The sequence below is a fragment of the Manis javanica genome, chromosome 2 (genome assembly GCF_040802235.1).
Source record: "Manis javanica isolate MJ-LG chromosome 2, MJ_LKY, whole genome shotgun sequence".
Classification (NCBI taxonomy): domain Eukaryota; kingdom Metazoa; phylum Chordata; class Mammalia; order Pholidota; family Manidae; genus Manis; species Manis javanica.
The window spans coordinates 115,561,457-115,582,270 of record NC_133157.1 but is presented as its reverse complement, the minus strand read 5'-3'; the positions used below and the strand labels follow the sequence as shown (position 1 = coordinate 115,582,270).

The 20,814-nt window shown below is 38.9% G+C and overlaps 1 protein-coding gene across 17 annotated transcripts in view; it reads left to right on the top strand.

The window, feature by feature from the left end:
- NSUN6 (NOP2/Sun RNA methyltransferase 6) overlaps positions 1-20,814 on the top strand; it is a 115,447-nt gene that overhangs the window by 11,367 nt on the left and 83,266 nt on the right. For all 17 annotated transcript variants that reach the window (XM_073229169.1, XM_017653337.3, XM_017653333.3 and 14 more), the window contains one exon: positions 19,168-19,277. In XM_073229169.1, the coding sequence (XP_073085270.1) occupies positions 19,168-19,277 (110 nt within the window). The remainder of the gene's footprint in view (positions 1-19,167; positions 19,278-20,814) is intronic.

Genomic DNA, 20,814 nt, shown 5'->3' with positions numbered 1-20,814 from the left:
TTATAGTAAATATAGAAGTGTTCATTTTGTTAAACCTTTAAGATTATTTAGTGGTCAACAATAAAGCAGTGGTTCAGTAAGTTATGGCTTACCTATGCAGTGGAATAGTGGACTGTCATATCCTTTAATGTGGGAGAATTTTATTTACCAATAAGACAAGATGTTTATGATTAAATATCAAAGGCATGTTGCCATGTGTAGGATAATCACGTCTTTTTTACAATTAAAATACACACATTTATATATATTTATGTGTATCGAAAAAACCTTGTTAATGTCTTAACTCCGGGGAGGTTGGATTGGGAAAAAGGGTAAGTGGAGATTTTCATTTGTAACATTTCTGTTTTATTTTTTACTATAAGCATTTATTAATTTTACAATTGAAAAATTAATTTCATAAGTTTCTTGTTCTGTTTATTTTTTAAGGTGAAGTTTGCATACACTGAAATAGAGATGTTAATTATGTGTACTGTTTGCTGACTTTTGGCAATTTTATACAGCTGTGCAGCCAAGACCCATCCAATCAAAATACAGACAGTTTCCATCACCCCAAAAAATACTCTTGCATTCTGCTCCCCTACCAGGAAATTGCTGTTCTGATTTACTGTTCAGTAAGTTACTATAGTTGATCACAATCACAGGTCTTTCAAGGTTATGCTTCTTGATTCATTTCAGAATATATTGTGGATGTCTTCCATGGTGTCCATATTTTTCCCTGATTCTGTGTAATTCCATTTTTCTTAATAGCTATATAGGTAGTCTATTATCATTGAGCTCAGTTTTATTTTTTCAGCCCTCTATTGATAGACATTTAGTTTTCCCATATTTCATTATTAAAACAGTGAATATTCTTAGGATACTTACATAAGCATTATCTATAGGATAAATGGGTACAATGTGGAATTGGTTGTTCCATGGCCTGTGTGTATTTTAGTTTGAGATATATGACCCTCTTGGAGACATTAAGGGGTAAACCCTTTTTATTTTATATATATATATATTTATTTATTTATTTAGGTATCATTAATATACAATTACATGAGCAACATTGTGATTACTAGATTCCTCCCATTATCATGTCCCCACCACATACCCCATTATAGTCACTGTCCATCGGCGTAATAAGAAGCTATAGAATTACTACTTGTCGTCCTTGTGTGATACTGCCTTTCCCGTGCCCTCGCCCCATATTAGGTGTGCTAATCATAATGCCCCTTTTTCCTCCTTATCCTTCCCTTCCCACCCATCCTCCCCAGTCCCTTTCCCATTCTTGAGGTCTGTGAGTCAGCTGCTTTTTGTTCCTTCAATTTTTTTTTGTTTTTATACTCCACAGATGAGTGAAATCATTTGGTACTTGTTTTTCTCCATCTGGCTTATTTCACTGAGCGTAATATCCTCTAGCTCCATCCATGTTGTTGCAAATGGTAGGATTTGTTTTCTTTTTATGGCTGAATAATATTCCATTGTGTATATGTACCACATCTTCTTTATCCATTCATTTACTGATGGACATTTAGGTTGCTTCCATATCTTGGCTATTGTAAATAGTGCTGCGATAAACATAGGGGTGCATATGTCTTTTTGAATCTGAGAAAGTCGTAGGAGTGGAATTCCTGGGTCAAATGGTGTTTCTATTTTTAATTTTTCGAGAAACCTCCATATTGCTTTCCACAATGGTTGAACTAGCTTACATTCCCACCAGCAATGTAGGAGGGTTCCCGTTTCTCCACATCCTCACCAGCATTTGTTGTTCTTAGTCTTTTTGATACTGTCCATCCTAAGTGGAGTAAGGTGATATCTCATTGTGGTTTTTATTTGCATTTCCCTGATGATTAGTGATGTGGAGCATCTTTTCATGTGCCTGTTGACTATCTGAATTTCTTTTTTGGAGAAGTGTCTGTTCATATCCTCTGCCCATTTTTTAATCAGGTTATTTGCTTTTTGGTGGTTGAGGCATGTGAAATCTTTATATATTTTGGATGTTAACCCCTTGTTGGATATGTCATTTATGAATATATTCTCCCATTCTGTAGGATGCCTTTTTGTTCTGTTGATGATATCCTTTCCTGTACAGAAGCTTTTTAGTTTCATGTAGTCCCATGTGTTCATTTTTGTTTTTGTTTCCCTTGCTCGAGGAGATGCATTAAAAAAAAAGTTGCTCATATTTATATTCAGGAGATTTTTGCCTATGTTATCTTCTAAGAGTTTTATGGTTTCATGGTTTACATTCAGGTCTTTGATCCATTTTGAGTTTACTTTTGTGTATGGGGATAGACAATAATACAGTTTCATTCTCTTGCACGTAGCTGTACAGTTTTGACAACACCAGTTGTTGAGGAGGCTGTCATTTCCCCATTGTCTGTCCATGGCTTCTTTATCATATATTAATTGACCACATATGCTTGGTTTAATATCTGGACTCTGTATTCTGTTCCACTGGTCTATGGGTCTGTTCTTGTGCCAGTACCAAATTGTCCTGATTACTGTGGCTTTGCAGTAGAGCTTGAGGTTGGGATGCGAGATCCCCCCTGCTTTATTCTTCCTTCTCAGGATTGCTTTGGCTATTTGGGGTCTTTTGTGATTCCATATGAAATTTAGAACTATTTGTTCAGTTCATTGAAGAATGCTATTGGTATTTTGGTAGGGATTGCATTTGATCTGTAGATTGCTTAAGGCAGGATGGCCATTTTAACAATATTCTTCCTAGCCAAGAGCATGGGATGAATTTCCATTTATTAGTATCCTCTTTAATTTCTCTTGGGAATGTCTTACAGTTTTCATGTCTTTCACTTCCTTGGTTGGGTTTTATTCCTGGGTATTTTATTCTTTTTGATGCAATTGTGAATGGAATTGTTTTCCTGATTTCTCTTTCTGCTACTTCATCATTAGTGTATAGGAATGCAACAGATTTCTGTGTATTAATTTTGTATCCTTCAACTTGTTTATATATTAGGTATCATATTGTGTACTCTTTGTCTATCCCTTGACTGACTTTGGCAGTAGTTGGTTTAATTTTGTATTTGCTTAGTAATTAGTTGTTCTACTTTCTTTACTGTGGTTTTATTACTTCTGGTGACCGCTACTTAGCCTTAGGAACACTTCCATCTATAGCAGTCCCTCCAAAATATACTATAGAGGTGGTTTGTGGGAGGTAAATTCTGTCAGCTTTTGCTTATCTGGAAATTGTTTAATCCCTCTTTCAAATTTAAGTGATAATCTTGCTGGATAAAGTATTCTTGGTTAAGGTCCTTCTGCCTCATTGCATTAAATATATCATGCCACTCCCCTCTGGCCTGTCAGGTTTCTGCTGAGAAGTTTGATGATAGCATGATGGGCTTTCCTTTGTAGGTGATCTTTTTTCTCTCTCTGGCTGCCTTTAATACTCTGTCCTTATCCTTGATCTTTGGCATTGTAATTATATGTCTTGGTGTTGTCTTCCTTGGTCCCTCGTGTTGGGAGATCTGTGCACCTCCATGGCCTAAGAGACTATTTCCTTCCCTAGATTGGGGAAGTTTTCAGCAATTACCTCCTCAAAGACACCTTCTATCCCCTTTTCTCTCTCTTCTTCTTCTGGTATCCCTATAATACAAATATTGTTCTGTTTGGATTGGTCACAGAGTTCTCTCAATATTCTTTCATTCCTAGAGATCCTTTTTTCTCTCTGTGCCTTACCTTCTTTGTATTCTTCTTCTCTAATTCTTATTTCATTTATTGTCTCCTCCACCATATCTTATTTGCTTTTAAATTTCTCCACTGTGTTCCATAATGATTGGATTTCCATGCTGAATTCATTCCTGAGTTCTTGAATATTTTTCTGTACCCCCATGAGCATATTTATGATTTTCATTTTGAAATCTATTTCAGGCAGATTGATGAGTTCAGTTTCACTTTACCTTTTTCTGGTGCTTGTGGGATTTTGGTTTGATCTAGATTCCTTTGACGTTTCATGTTTGTATGTGGCGCCCTTTAGTGCCCAGAAGCTCTACTCTCTGGAGCGGCTCAGCCCCTGGAGTGATGTCAGGGGTCACAAGGGAGCGGTGTTGTTTCCTGGGGGGGAGGAAAGAGCTGTTTCCTGCTTCCTGGCTGCTATGCCTGTCTCCACTGCCAGAACCAGTGGGCCGAACACACCGGTGTAATATTCTATGCTTTGTGTTTTTAGCTGCCATAGAGGGGGGCTTCCCTCTTGCTGGCCTGATGTCAGGGCAGGAGATGCTTGTTTGCGAGCCAGATATGGGTTTACTGGAAGGAAGGCACAGCATGCTACATATCATGGAGGCCTTGGAGCTGCCTAGCCAGCTAAGGTGATGGAGCACCTGAAGCTCTTAAGTTCCCATCCTCCTGGGCAGAGTGTACCTGGTCATTTTGTCTACCTGTCCTTTTCTCCTGAGCAGTAAGCTCTGTGCAGTCCTTGCCCCTTCAGTAGCCCTCTCGCTGTTAGGAAGTCTCTCAGACTGCCTGCCTTTCTTTTGTCCCAGAGCAGCCAGATATGGATCCGTTTTCCACAAGTGGTTGGAATCTCAGTCTCTCCAGGTATCCTGCCTGTCTTAGCTTTTTACCCTGGTAATCACCAGAGCACCATGTGATGTAGGTTCGTGCTCCCAGAGCAGATCTCCTAGCAGGGCTAGGTGTTCAGCAGTTCCAGGTCTCCACTCCCTCCCCTCTCTGTTTCTCTTCCTCCCGCCAGTGAGCTGGTGTAGTGCAAGGACTTGGGTCCCATTGAGTCACAGCTTTGGTACGTTACCTGTTCCATGAGGTTTATTCTTTTCTCCAGGTGTATACAGTCTGGTGCAGCTTTCTTTCCTGTTGCTCTTTCAGGATTAGTTGTATTAATTATATTTTCATATTATATGTGATTTCAGGAGGAGGTCTGTGTCTCACCTCTCATGGTACCATCTTTAATCTCCTTCATTCCCTTAATCTTGATCTTTAATTTCTACTTAATTCATTTTTTAGCTATTAATGTTTTCTTAATCTAAGTACTTTCATACTATTTTCCTCTAATCTGTGTTATTATACTCTTGGAAAATCATCTTTCTTTAATGTTGATTCATTCCTTTATTTAGAAACATTGAAATAAAAATCAACCTTTTAGTGTGTTTTATGGCTGTGCATCAACTTTTATAGTTCCTTTTTTTTCTTTCTTAGCTAACACTCTCCCCTCTAGCAAAGCTGACTTATACTTTGATACTTGTATATGACATCTAATGTTTTTATACAATTAGTTCTTGCATTGAGGGATCCCAAAGATCATTCCCTGGTTTGGTGATTTCTGGGAGGACTCATAGGATTCAGCATACATTCATATGATTTTTTTAGAGTGAATGAATCAAAAGCAAAATCAGCAAAAGGAAAAGGCACATGGGGCAAAGTCCAGAGAAAACTTCCAGTGGGATCACACAGGACATGCTTAATTCCCACAGCAGTGAGTTTGACAATGTAGGAGTTGTTGACAACCAGGGAAATTCATTAGAGACTCAGCGTCCAGGATTTTTATTTTGGACTGGTCATGTAGGCATTCCTTGCCTGGTACATAATCCAAATTCCAGCCTCCAGAAAGAACATCCCTGTTGTTCATAAACCATATTGTTTATACAAACGATCTGGAAACAGCGAGCTACCCTTACCAGTTCATAGTGGGAACCCTTCTGAAATCTAAGTTCCCAAATGCCAGTCAAGGTCAAGTCTTGTAACAATGTCTTTCAAAGAAATGGTAGTAATTCATGCCTGCTATATGAACTCTTCTTTATAGTCCTCATTCTCTCCATGAAATGGTTACTGTCATTATAAAAACTTTTTGATTAACACTACAAGGTTACACTGCACCAAACATTTTTAAGTTGGTGCATTGTGGAAGACCCAAGGGTATTACATGATGAATGGAACATTTATATAAGGAGAGGACACTTTTCTTGCATATCAGACTGTTCCAAATGCCACAGTAAAGGTATAAATGGAGTGCCACCAGCGCATAGAAAACAGAATAGAAAGGACTGAGTGTAAGGAAACTGGTGAAGACTTTTTTCCATGTAAATGCTAGGTAGAGAGAAAGCATATACAGAAGTATGGAGTCATCAGAAACGTAAGACAATTCATCCTGACAGGTTTAGCTACTCAATTGATTTTCACAGAAGTTGGTGAAGGATGAGGGTGAAGAAGTTGGAAGAGGGAGGCTATGAGGTGGAAAGTATTTTTTTTTCATATATTAATATGTTTTTTTTCCATATACTATAGGAATTCAAATACTAAAGAATTTTTACAGAAGTCATGCTTAATGGAATATTTTAGAAATATGTACCATGTCTAGATACTTCAGATTGAAACTGCAGACAAGATGGAAAAAGCAACCAGAGGTAAAGCTAGTTCAGTAATCAAGAGATAATGTACATCTGATGGCAGAAGGCCTGTCAGAGAGTTAGTGTTGGCATGATTTGGTAACTCAGTCAATGTTGAGTTAGAGGTTTCAGGAACACGACATTTAAGATGATCTTGAGGTTTCCAGTTTTATTATCCAGGCAGATAACAACATTGTTTAAGACTGGAAACATAGGAGAATGGAAAGATTTGGGGTGTGAATCAGAAAAATAACGTTTAGTACTTGTTGAGTTTGAAGTAACTGTGGAATAGATAGCTGGATATAGCTACCTACCTGCAGGTAATTAGAAATATCAGTTCAAGAGTCTGGAAAGCCTAAATGTTAGAATACACAGATTATTTTTGTCAGTGATTATTGAAATCCTGAGACTGCCAAGGGTAAGAATGCAAAGTGAAAAGAGATTGTGGCATGTTTTGGAACTTGGGGAGAATGAACCTCTTTCTTAAGAAGTAGGTAGAAAATGAGCAGTGTGAATCTGAGGGACCATGAAGTAGTATAGAGGTGAGAGGTATTATAAGATTTGATCATCTGGAGATATGGGAAGAGTTGTGGCAACACGTGAAATGTTTCTAACTGGGGACACTCAGTAGAGACTCTGCTGCAGGTTTTTTACCTGGAACTGAAAAACATAGGCACCCCCTTAATTTTGAAAAAGGCTTTTCTGAGTGCTAGTAGCTATACCTAGATTTTGCTGGTCTAAGGAAAGAATGGGAGGTAGGAAATTGCAAAACATTAAAAAAATTTGGATGGCAAAGCAAGAAAAGACATCTATGCCCATTGAGTTTAAAGCATTAATAATTTACTGTGCAACAGTCCACCGGTTTAGAAATGTTCTTGAATTCCTTGTATAGTCTCTGTTTTAGTCTTGAAGGCAAAGACGTTACTTCCCTTCCCTCCTGATGCTATTAGGAAAACAGCAGTGCTTCTTAAATGACTAAGCATTTTCTGGTGGCACTTTATTGCCTTCTACCAGATGGACCTCTTTATTTTTCTTTTCTCAGGCACCCATCATCATTTTTTTTTTTATTAGGGCATCATTGATATACAATCTTATGAAGGTTTCACATGAGCAACATTGTGGTTACTACATTCACCCATATTATCAAGTCCCTCCCACACCCCATTGCAGTTACTGTTCATCAGCATCATAAAATGAAATAAATACTACTTCTGTGCTGTACTGCCTTCCCCGAGTCCCCTTCCCCCCACCATTATATGTGCTAATCATAATGCCTCTTAATCCCCTTCTCCTTCCCTCCCCACCACCTTTCCTTTGGTAACTGCTAGTCCCTTCTTGGAGTCTCTGAGTCTGCTGCTATTTTGTTCCTTAAGTTTTGCTTTGTTGTTATACTCCACAAACGAGGGAAATCATTTGGTACTTGTCTTTCTCTGCCTGGCTTATTTCATTGAGCATAATACCCTCTAGCTCCATCCATGTTGTTGCAAATGGTAGGATTTGTTTTCTTCTTGTGGTGGAATAATATTCCATTGTGTATATGTACCGCATCTTCTTTATCCATTCATCTACTAATGGAACTTAGGTTGCTTCCATTTCATGGCTATTGTAAATAGTGCTGCAGTAAACACAGGGGTGCATCTGTCTTTCTGAATCAGAGATCTTGTTTTCTTTGGGTAAATTCCTAGGAGTGGAATTTCTGGTTGAATAGTATTGCTATTTTTAATTTTTTGAGGAACCTCCATATTGCTTTCTGCAATGGCTGAACTGAACTAATTTACATTACCAGCATTCCCACCAACAGTGTAGGAGAGTTCCCCCTTCTCCGCATCCTCACTAGCATATGTTGTTCCTTGTCTTTTGGATGTTGACCATCCTAACTGGTGTGAGGTGGTATCTCATTGTGGTTTTAATTTGCATTTCCCTGATAATTAGCAGTGTGAAGCACCTTTTCATGTGCCTGGATTTCTTCTTTGGAGTAGTGTCTATTCAGACCCTGTGCCCATTTTTATAAAGGAGTTATTTGCTTTTTGGGTATTGAGATGTGTGAGCTCTTTATATATTTTGGATGTTAACCCCTTATCACATTTGTTATTTACAAATATATTCTCCCATACTGTAGGATGCCTTTTTGTTCTGCTTATGGTGTCCTTTGCTGTACAGAAGCTTTTTTTTAAAGGTATTATTGATATACACTCTTATGAAGGTTTCACATGAAAAAACAATGTAGTTACTACATTTACCCATATTATCAAGTCCCCACCCATACCCCAATGCAGTCACCGTCTATCAGTGTAGTAAGATGCCACAGATTCAGTATTTGCCTTCTCTGTGCTACACTGTCCTGCCTGTGACCCTGCACACCATGTGTACTAAACATAATACCCTTCAATCCCCTTCTCCCTCCCTCCCCACCCACCTTACCACACCCCTCCCCTTTGGTAACCACTAGTTCCTTCTTGGAGTCTCTGAGTCTGCTGCTGTTTTGTTCCTTCAGTTTTGCTTTGTTGTTATACTCCACAAATGAGGGAAATTATTTGGCACTAGTCTTTCTCCACCTGGCTTATTTCACTGAGCATAATATCTTCCAGTTCCATCCATGTTGTTGCAAATGGTAGGATTTTTTTCTTTCTTTTTTTTTTTTATTGAAGGGTAGTTGACACACAGTATTACATCAGTTTCAGGTGTACAACACAGTGATTTAACATTTATATACATGATAATTCTAGGTACCAGCTATCACCATACCAAGTTGTTACAATATTTTGACTATATTCCTTATGCTATACATTACATCCCGGTTACTTATTTATTTTACAATTGGAAGTGTGTACTTTTTTTTTTTTTTTTTTTTGGGCATCTCATATTTATTGATCAAATGGTTGTTAACCACGATAAAATTCTGTGTGGGGGGTCAATGCTCAATGCACAATCATTAATCCACCCCAAGCCTAATTTTCGTCAGTCTCCAATCTTCTGAAGCATAACGAACAAGTTCTTACATGGAGAACAAATTCTTACATAATGAATAAGTTACATGGTGAACATTACAAGGGCAGTCATCACAGAGGCTTTTGGTTTTGATCATGCATTATGAACTATAAACAGTCAGTTCAAATATGAATATTCATTTGATTTTTATACTTGATTTATATGTGGATACCACATTTCTCTCTTTATTATTATTATTTTTAATAAAATGCTGAAGTGGTAGGTAGATACAAGATAAAGGTAGAAAACATAGTTTAGTGTTGTAAGAGAGCAAATGTAGATGATCAGGTGTGTGCCTGTAGACTGTGTTAATCCAAGTTAGACAAGGGCAATAAAACATCCACATAAGCAGAAGATTTCTTTCAGAACGGGGGGGAGGTTCTAAGCCTCACCTCTGTTGATCCCCATTTTCTCACCTGATGGCCCCCCTGCAACTGTGCCTGTCTTAGGTTGTTCCTCCCTTGAGGAATCTTACCTGTCTCTGGCTAACCAGTCATCTTCCGGGGCCATACAGGGAAATGTTAAGTTGGTAAGTGAGAGAGAAGCCTTATTGTTTGAAAACGTTAGCTTTTTACTTCTTTGCATATTTTATGCCCTGTGGCTTCTATGCCCAGCATTTGTCTTGAGGTGTCTTTACAACTTGGAAGAATTATGATGCTTGGTAAATTCGATATGAGGCACGAATTCTACTTAAGGGTTATAATTAGGAAGGAAGAAGAAAAGCTATAGAAGTAGCAGGCGGAAGAAAACCTGGGAAGATTGATTATTTCTTTGACATACCTTCTTGTAGAGTAACTTCAGCATGTATAGGTTTTAAACTACTAATTAAATTGCACACACACATTAACATAATAGGAGTACAGTTACGTAACCAAAGCATACCTGTAATTACCAGCCATCTCCAGTGAAACCAAGAAAACCAGTTAGGCACCTTAGGCATTTGTGAAGACTTACCTATAATATGGTGAATATTGTCCAACTGTACTTGAACAGTCTGAGAGAAATCAGACAAATTAAAACAACCCATTCCTGGGGACTGTTCACATCCCATATATTCTTTTAACAGCAAATAGTCTGTAGTTGTAAGATTTTGGAGCGCTACAATTTGCACTTTTCCTAATTCTTGGTTGAGATACAGCAGTTTAGATCCTGTCAAATTTGTTGTTTTGCTGTATGCACAGGCCAGCTTAGATATCTCCTTCTTCATTCCCATGGCAAGTCCAGGAACTGGTGGGATGAGTGCATCTACACCTGCAGAATTGCCTGGATCTTTGTTGAGGTTTTTTGATGATCATCTTCTAGTATGAGTCTTCCAGAGAGTGCTGATGTTGGAAGTTCTTTTTCATATTGTATCTTAGTTCATTTTCTGGGTAGCCAAATTAGGCTTTGATCCTCTGTATAAACACAAACAGACCCTTTGCCTACACTTTTATATGCCCTTTATATCATTGTGTAGAACTCATTGGAGGTCACCACACAGGAACTGCTTTTTTTTTTTATCCTTAATCTACACTTACATGATGCATATTTTGTTTACTAGGCTCTCCCCTATACCAGGTCCCCCCTATATACCCCTTTACAGTCACTGTCCATCAGCATAGCAAAATGTAGAATCACTACTTATCTTCTCTGTGTTGTACAGCCCTGCCTTTTCTCCCACCCCCCCATGCATGCTAATCTTAATACCCTCCTTTTTCTCCTCCTCCCTTATCCCTCCCTACCCACCCATCCTCCCCAGTCCCTTTCCCTTTGGTACCTGTTAGTCCATTCTTGAGTTCTGTGATTCTGCTGCTATTTTGTGCCTTCAGTTTTTCCTTTGTTCTTATACTCCACAGATGAGTGAAATCATTTGGTATTTCTCTTTCTCTGCTTGCCTTGTTTCACTGAGCATAATACCCTCCAGCTCCATCCATGTTGCTGCAAATGGTAGGATTTGCCCTTTTCTTATGGCTGAGTAGTATTCCAATATGTATGTGTATCCATTCATCCATTCATCTATCGATGGACATTTAGGTTGTTTCCACTTCTTGGCTATTGTAAATAGTGCTGCGATAAACATAGGGGTGCATTGGTCTTTCTCATACTTGATTGCTGCATTCTTAGGGTAAATTCCTAGGAGTGGAATTCCTGGGTCAAATGGTAAGTCTATTTTGAGCATTTTGATGTACCTCCATACTGCTTTCCACAATGGTTGAACTAATTTACATTCCCACCAGCAGTGTAGGAGGGTTTCCCTTTCTCCACAGCCTCGCCAACATTTGTTGTTGTTTGTCTTTTGGATGGCAGCCATCCTTACTGGTGTGAGGTGATACCTCATTGTAGTTTTAATTTGCATTTCTCTGATAATTAGCGATGTGGAGCATCTTTTCATGTGTCTCTTGGCCATCTGAATTTCTTCTTTGGAGAACCGTCTGTTCAGTTCCTCTGCCCATTTTTTAATTGGGTTATTTGTTTTTTGTTTGTTGAGGCGTGTGAGCTCTTTATATATTCTGGACGTCAAGCCTTTATCGGATGTCATTTTCAAATATATTCTCCCATACTGTAGGGTTCCTTTTTGTTCTATTGATGGTGTCTTTTGCTGTACAGAAGCTTTTCAGCTTAATATAGTCCCACTTGTTCATTTTTGCTGTTGTTTTCCTTGCCCGGGGAGATATGTTCAAGAAGAGGTCACTCATGTTTATGTCTAAGAGGTTTTTGCCTATGTTTTTTTCCAAGAGTTTAATGGTTTCATGACTTACATTCAGGTCTTTGATCCATTTTGAGTTTACCTTTGTATATGGGGTTAGGCAATGGTCCAGTTTCATTCGCCTACATGTAGCTGTCCAGTTTTGCCAGCACCATCTGTTGAAGAGACTGAGATTTTGCCATTGTATGTCCATGGCTCCTTTATCAAATATTAATTGACCATATATGTCTGGGTTTAATGTCTGGATTCTCTAGTCTGTTCCATTTGACTGTGGCTCTGTTCTTGTGCCAGTACCAAATTGTCTTGATTACTATGACTTTATAATAGAGCTTGAAGTTGGGGAGTGAGATCCCCCCTACTTTATTCTTCTTTCTCAGGATTGCTTTGGCTATTCGGGGTCTTTGGTGGTTCCATATGAATTTTTGAATTATTTGTTCCAGTTCATTGAAGAGTGTTGCTGGTAGTTTCATAGGGATTGCATCAAATCTGTATATTGCTTTGGGCAGGATGGCCATTTTGACGATATTAATTCTTCCTAGCCACGAGCATGGGATGCGTTTCCATCTGTTAGTGTCCCCTTTGATTTCTCTTAAGAGTGACTTGTAGTTTTCAGAGTATAAGTCTTTCACTTTTTGGTCAGGTTTATTCCTAGGTATTTTATTTTTTTTTATGCAATTGTGAATGCAGTTGTTTTCCTGATTTCTCTTTCTGTTGGTTCATTGTTAGTGTATAGGAAAGCCACAGATTTCTGTGTGTTGATTTTATATCCTGCAACTTTGCTGTATTCCGATATCAGTTCTAATAGTTTTGGGATGGAGTCTTTAGGATTTTTTTATGTACAGTATCATGTCATCTGCAAATAGTGACAGTTTAACAACTTCTTTACCAATCTGGATTCCTTGTATTTTTTTGTTTTGTCTGATAGCCGTGGCTAGGACCTCCAGTACTATGTTAAATAACAGTGGGGAGAGTGGGCATCCCTGTCTAGTTCCCGATCTCAGAGGAAAAGCTTTCAGCTTCTCGCTGTTCAATATAATGTTGGCTGTGTGTTTTTCATAGATGGCCTTTATTATGTTGAGGTACTTGCCCTCTATTCCCATTTTGCTGAGAGTTTTTATCATGAATGGATGTTGAACTTTGTCAGATGCTTTTTCAGCATCTATGGAGATGATCATGTGGTTTTTGTCTTTCTTTTTGTTGATGTGGTGGATGATGTTGATGAACTTTTGAATGTTCTGCCATCCTTGCATCCCTGGGATGAATCCCACTTGGTCATGGTGTACAATCCTTTTGATGTATTTTTGAATTCGGTTTGCTAATATTTTGTTGAGTATTTTTGCATCTACGTTCATCAGGGATATTGGTCTGTAGTTTTCTTTTTTGGTGGGGTCTTTGCCTGGTTTTGGTATTAGGGTGATGTTAGCTTCATAGAATGAGTTTGGGAGTATCCCCTCCTCTTCTATTTTCTGGAAAACTTTAAGGAGAATGGGTATTATGTCTTCCCTGTGTGTCTGATAAAATTCTGAGGTAAATCCGTCTGGCCCGGGGGTTTTGTTCTTTGGTAGTTTTTTGATTATCGCTTCAATTTCGTTGCTGGTAATTGGTCTGTTTAGATTTTCTGTTTCTTTCTGGGTCAGTCTTGGAAGGTTGTATTTTTCTAGGAAGTTGTCCATTTCTCCTAGGTTTCCCAGCTTGTTGGCATATAGGTTTTCATAATATTCTCTAATAATTCTTTGTATTTCTGTGGGGTCCGTCGTGATTTTTCCTTTCTCGTTTCTGATACTGTTGATGTGTGTTGACTCTCTTTTCCTCTTAATAAGTCTGGATAGAGGCTTGTCTATTTTGTTTATTTTCTCGAAGAACCAGCTCTTGGTTTCATTGATTTTTGCTATTGTTTTATTCTTCTCAATTTTGTTTATTTCTTCTTTGATCTTTATTATGTCCCTCCTTCTGCTGACCTTAGGCTCATTTCTTCTTCTTTTTCCAATTTCGATAATTGTGACATTAGACCTTTCATTTGGGATTGTTCTTCCTTTTTTAAGTATGCTTGGATTGCTATATACTTTCCTCTTAAGACTGCTTTTGCTGTGTCCCACAGAAGTTGGGGCTTAGTGTTGTTGTTGTCGTTTGTTTCTATATATTGCTGGATCTCCATTTTGATTTGGTCATTGATCCATTGATTATTTAAGAGCGTGTTGTTAAGCCTCCGTGTGTTTGTGAGCCTTTTTGCTTTCCTTGTATAGTTTATTTCTAGTTTTATGCCTTTGTGGTCTGAAAAGTTGGTTGGTAGGATTTCAATCTTTTGGAATTTACTGAGGTCCTTTTTGTGGCCTAGTATGTGGTCTATTCTGGAGAGTGTTCCATGTGCACTTGAGAAGAATGTGTATCCTGTTGCTTTTGGATATAGAGTTCTGTAGATGTCTGTTAGGCCCATCTGTTCTAGTGTGTTGTTTAGTGCCTCTGTGACTTACTTATTTTCTGTGTCGTGGATCTGTCCTTTGGAGTGAGTGGTGTGTTGAAGTCTCCTAGAATGAATGCATTGCATTCTATTTCCTCTTTTAGTTCTGTTAATATTTGTTTCATGTATGTTGGTGCTCCTGTATTGGGTGCATATATATTTATAATGGTTATATCCTCTTGTTGGACTGAACCCTTTATCATTATGTTATGTCCTTCTTTGTCTTCTGTTACTTTCTTTATTTTGAAGTCTGTCTTGTCTGATACCAGAATTGCAACACCTGCTTTCTTCTCTGTTGTTTGCTTGAAATATCTTTTTCCATCCCTTGACTTTAAGTCTGTGCATGTCTTTGGGTTTGAGGTGAGTCTCTTGTAAGCAGCATATGGATAGATCTTGCTTTTTTATCCGTTCTATTACTCTGTGTCTTTTGATTTGTGCATTCAGTCCATTTACATTTAGGGTGATTATTGAAAGGTATGAACTTATTGCCATTGCAGGCTTTAAGTTTGTGGTTACCAAAGGTTCAGGGTTCGATTCTTTACTATCTTACTGTGTAACTTAACTCGCTTGTTGAGCTATTATACACGTGGTCTGATGATTCTTTATTTCTCTCCCTTCTTATTCCTCCTCCTCCCTTCTTCATATGTTGGGTGTTTTGTTCTGTGCTCTTTTTAGGAGTGCTCCCATCTAGAGCAGTCCCTGTAAGATGCCCTGAAGAGGTGGTTTGTGGGAGGCAAATTCCCTCAACTTTTGCTTGTCTGGGAATTGTTTAATCCCTCCTTCATATTTAAATGATATTCATGCTGGATACAGTAATCTTGGTTCGAGGCCCTTCTGTTTCATTGCATTAAGTATATCATGCCATTCTCTTCTGGCTTGTAGGGTTTCTGTTGAGAAGTCTGATGATAGCCTGATGGGTTTTCCTTTGTAGGTGACCTTTGTTTTCTCTCTGGCTGCCTTTAATACTTTGTTCTTGTCTTTGATCTTTGCCATTTTAATTATGTGTCTTGGTGTTGCCCTCCTTGGATCCCTTGTCATGGGAGTTCTGTGTACCTCTGTGGTCTGAGAGGCCATTTCTTCCCCTAGTTTGGGGAAGTTTTTGGCAATTATTTCTTCAAAGACACTTTCTATCCCTTTTTCTCTCTCTTCTTCTTCTGGTATTCCTATAATGCGTATATTTTTCCTTTTTGATTGATCACTCAGCTCTCTTAGGATTCTTTCATTCCTGGAGATCCTTTTATCTGTCTCTGCATCAGCTTCTCTGCGTTCCTGTTCTCTGTTTTCTGGACCATTAATGGTCTCTTGCATTTCGTCCATTCTGTTTTGAAGTCCTTCCAGAGCTTGTTTTATTTCTGTATTCTCCTTCCTTAGTTGTTGCATATTTCTCTGCAAGTCCATCAGCATGGTTATGAGTTTTGTTTTGAATTCTTTTTCAGGAAGACTGGCTAAATCTAACTCCCCAGGTTCCTTCTCAGGGGAAGATGTAGCAGATGCTGAAGCTGTCTGGGTTAGTCTTGTCTGGATCATATTTTTTTGCCTTTTCATGTTGACAGGTGCTAATCACTGTCAGCTGGGAGGGTCAAACTTTTCACTTGCTACTGGCCTTTCTTTACTGGGAGAACTGTGACCCCTAGTGGCTTGTGTTGGGTAATTGCGTGTAGGCTGGGTGTTTGTGTCTTGCCTGGCCGAAGTGTAGGAATTTTCCTTTCTGCCTTTCTGTGGGCGTGTTTTGCCTTAGGCTGTTTCTCTGCTTTCGCAGTGCCGGGAGGGGTAATGGACTGGTGGGGGAGCTGTTTGGCTGTTTACCTCCGTGAGGGGTCTCAGAGCTGTTGCCCAGGGGTAAGTGTGCCCAGTTTTCCCTGTAATATCCATCCACTGGGCTGTAACCTGTGTTGTTTCCATCTAGCTGTTAAATCCCTGTCCCTTTAAGACTTTCAAAGAGCACTGACTTTTCTTTGTCACAGGGGCATCAGCTTCAGAACCCGCTCAGAGGTTTTGCTGCCCTGTTTCCGTAGTCTCCAGCCCTCCGCGCATGCACTGTGTCTGCGCTCTGGTGCGGATGGCTGGGGCTGGGTGTTTAGCAGTCCTGGGCTCCCTCTCCCTCCCTCCGGGAGCTGGGGGAAGGTGTGCTGGGGTCCCGCCGGCCGAGGCTTGTATCTTACCCCTTTCACCAGGCGCTGGGCTCTCGCACGTGTCGATGTAGTCAGGCTGTTGTTCTGTGTCTTCTGGTCTCTCTTTTAGGATTAGTTGTATTTGTTGTATTTTCAAAAATATATGTTTTTGGGAGGAGATTCCCACTGTCCTACTCACGTTGCCATGTTGGCTCCGCCCCCGGATTTTTTTCTTTCTTATGGCTGAATAGTTTTTGTTTGGTGCATTCAGTCCATTTACATTTAGGGTGATTATCGATAGATATGTACTTACTGCCATTGTAGGCTTTATATTCATGGTTACCAAAGGTTCAAGGTTAACTTCCTTACTATCTAAGAGTCTAACTTAACTCACTTACTATGCTGTTAAAAGCACAATCTAAAGGTTCTTCTTTTTTTCTCCTCCTTTTTCTTCCTCCTCCATTCTTTATATATTAGGTGTCATATTCTGTACTCTTTGTCTAAACCCTAGGAACACTTTCATCTATATAAAATACACTGTAGAGATGGTTTGTGGGAGGTAAATTCTGTCAGCTTTGGTTATCTGGAAATTGTTTAATCCTTCCTTCAAATTTAAATGGTTATCTTACCAAATAAAGTACTCTTGGTTCAAGTCCCTCTGCTTCATTGCATTAAATACATCATGCCACTCCCTTCTGTCCTGTAAGGTTTCTGCTGAGAAGTCTGATGATAGCCTGATGGGCTTTCCTTTGTATGTGATCTTAATTCTCTCTCTGGCTACTTTTAATAGTCTGTCCTTATCTTTGATCTTTGCCAGTTTAATTACTATGTGTCTTGGTGTTGTCCTCCTTGGGTCCCTTGTGTTGGGAGATCTGTGAATCTCCATGACCTGAGAGACTGTCTCCTTCCCCAGATTGGGGAAGTTTTCAGCAATTACATCCTCAAAGACACTTTCTATCCCTTTTTCTCTCTCTTTTTCTGGTACCCCTATAATGCAAGTATTGTTTGGTTTGGATTGGTCACATAGTTCTCTCAATATTCTTTCATTCTTAGAGATCCTTTTTTCTCTCTGTGCCTCACCTTTTTTGTATTCCTCTTGTCTAGTTTCTATTTCATTTATCGTCTCCTCCACCGTATCCAATCTGTTTTTAATACCCTCCGTTGTGCTCTTCAATGATTGGATTTCTGACCAGAATTCATTCCTGAGTTCTTGAATATCTTTTCCTATATCCAGGAGCATGTTAATGATTTTTATTTTAAACTCCCTTTCAGGAAGATTCATGAGGTTGATGTCATTTAAATCTTTCTCAGTTCTTCTGTTAATAATTTTACTCTGAACCAGGTTCCTTTGGTATTTCATGTTTGTATATGGTGACCTCTAGTTCCCAGAAGCTCTACTTTCTGGAGCTGCTCAGCCCCTGAAGTAATGTTGGGGGTCGCAATGGAGTGTTATTGGTGCCTGGGGGGAGGACAGAGATGTTTCCTGCTTCCCAGCTGCTGTGCCTGTCTCCCACTGCCTGAACCAGTGGGCTGAGCACACAGGTATAAACCTCTATGCTTTGCATTTGTAGTTGCTGTAGACAGATCTTCCCCCTGGCTGGCCTAACACCAGGGTAGGGTGTGCCAGTTTGTGAACCAGGTGGGGCTGGCTGGGAGAAAGGCACAGTATGCTGCGTATCATGGTGGGGGTCCTTGGAGCTGTGTACAGCCAGGGAGCTGGAGCACCTGAAGATTGTGAAAGCTCCCAACCTGCTGGGGAGAGTGTACCCGGACTGTTTTGTCTACCTGTTCTTTCTCCTGAGCAGTAAGCTCTGTCCAATCCTTGCCCCTCTAGCAGCCATCTTGCTAAGGGCTTCCTTGTTAGGAAGTCTCTCAGACTGCCCGCCTTTCTTTTGTCCCAGAGCAGCTGGATATAGATCCCTATTTTCCACAAGCAGCTGGAATCTCAGTCTCTCCAGGAATTCTGCCTGTCCTAGCTTTCCAACCCCCTAATCACGAGAGTATCATGAAAGCACCATGAAATGTGGATTTGTGCTCCTAGTGCAGATCTCCGGAGCTAGGTATTCAGCAGTCCCAGGCCTCCACTCCTTCCCTGCTCTGTTTCTCTTCCTCCCACAGGTGAGCTGGGGTAGGGAAAAGGCTTGGGTCCTGCCGGGCCACAGCTTTGGTACGTTACCCTGTTCTGTGAGGTCTGCTCTTTTCTCCAGGCATATTCAGTCTGGCACAGTCCTCTTTCCTGTTGCGCTTTCAGGATTAGTTGTATTAATTATATTTTTATATTATATGCGGTTTTAGAAGGAAGCTTCTGTCTCACCTCTCATGCTGCCATCTTTAATCTTTCGAAAAACTGTATAGAAGCTTTTTAGTTTGATATTACATTTGTTCATTTTTGCTTTTGTTTCCAGTCATTTTTTTTTTTAGCTGTTGTCTTTTTATCCTCTTTCTTTTTTCTCATTCATTAGTGGCATTATCTTGGGATAAACAAGAGTTAAAGAGGTTATTTAGTTAGAGTTTAGACTGAAACATTGAAAAGGTCGGTTGGCATTGGAGGTATATCACTCTGTGAAATTTCTTCTGCTTTTACATCCGTAGGAAAAATATAAAAAAACAACAGTGTGAAGCCATTGTTGGAGCCCTGTGCGGCAATGCAGTGTTAAGAGGAGCCCATGTCTATGTTCCAGGAATTGTGTCAGCTTCCAAATGTAAGTGTGATTCTTAGATTTATCTGTAAAGTAAAGATTCTCTAAAATGTATGTACATTATCAAATGTGAAATTCATTAAATTATCACTCAAATTAAATGCATTTCAAATTTACTTTCATCAGGTACTTTACGAATTTTATGTTTAAAATAGTGAGGGATTTATCTGATATGGACTAACAAATTAGGCATCCATATAAGGTTTTCTGCCAATTATTTTCCATGTAAGGGTGTGTCTGATGATAATTATTTAAATAACCATTACTGATTGGTAAGAGTATAAGATGTCAGTGAAATTTCATTTTGTGTTCTTAACTCTATGGTCCTCGAACTTTAGGCTGCTGCTGTCATTTGTGAGGATAATATTCAGGACCTGGAATCTTAATATTGGAATGAAACTCAGTATTCTTAGTTTATTCACCCAATTGTTGGCATATTCTGTATGCTTAGTAAGTTAGTCACTATGGTTCAGTGCTAATTTATTGGACTTGAAATCAAGAGACATGGGTTTGAGTTTATTGGGAAGTTATTTAGTCCCCGGGTCTCAGTTTTTTTGTTTGTGAAATAATTTGACCTGTAGAAGGGTCTGGGGAATTATTGCTCACTGACTAAGTCTGGGCCATGTCTGTTTTTATATGTCCTACAAGTTAAGAATAGTCTTCCCATTTTTAAAAGGCTGTTTAAAAAAAAAAAGTATGACAAGAGACCTTATTTTTGCTCGGAAAGCCTACAATATTTGCCTTTAACACAAAAAGTTCATTGACCTGTGATCTGTTTAATTTGAATAGTCTTTCTAGCAGTAGCTGATAGGTTACTTACTACTATTGTCAGGATAATGGCTAAACAAATTTACAATTAGTTAGGTCTTAAAACATTTTTTTGGAAGTGGAATACAATTTTCCATTATTACTGTCAGTGGGATTTGTTATGGAAAATAATTTAATGAAATGACTACAGAAGTTAGATTTAATCAACCACATAAAACAACTCTGTACCCTGTGCAGTTTCAAGGTGTTCTGAGTATATACACACTTACACGTATATATATTCATATATATACACATCCACACATGTGAATGAATATATGTGCTTGTCATTAAAAATCTCTGCTTTAATTGCTATATTAGGAAACCTATAAAAAAATAGCATCTGAGTTAAGGGATTTAGAAAGACTTCTTTGTGCGTTTTCAAGGAATCCTTTTGAAGGATATTTAAAACTTTGTGGATTGAGTGAAACACATCAAGATTTATATGAAGTCTTTTAGGTAATGTTAGGTTTGGGGAAAATAATTTAAATAGAAAGTATCCTTTCTTTCCTGCTCAGCTAGACTTAGGGTGTTTTAAAGACTTTTTTAGTTCTTTGTTTTCCTAGGAAAAAAATTCTTCAGGGAACATTTAAAAGTAAAAGTTGTGTTTCTTAATAGGGATTATATTGAGATAATGAGCCAATTTAGACCCAGTCATGAGCAAGATTGATGCCCCAGATATCCCCAGTCTAGTTTAAAGAATTTTCATTTGTCTTGTACAAAAAGAGAGATT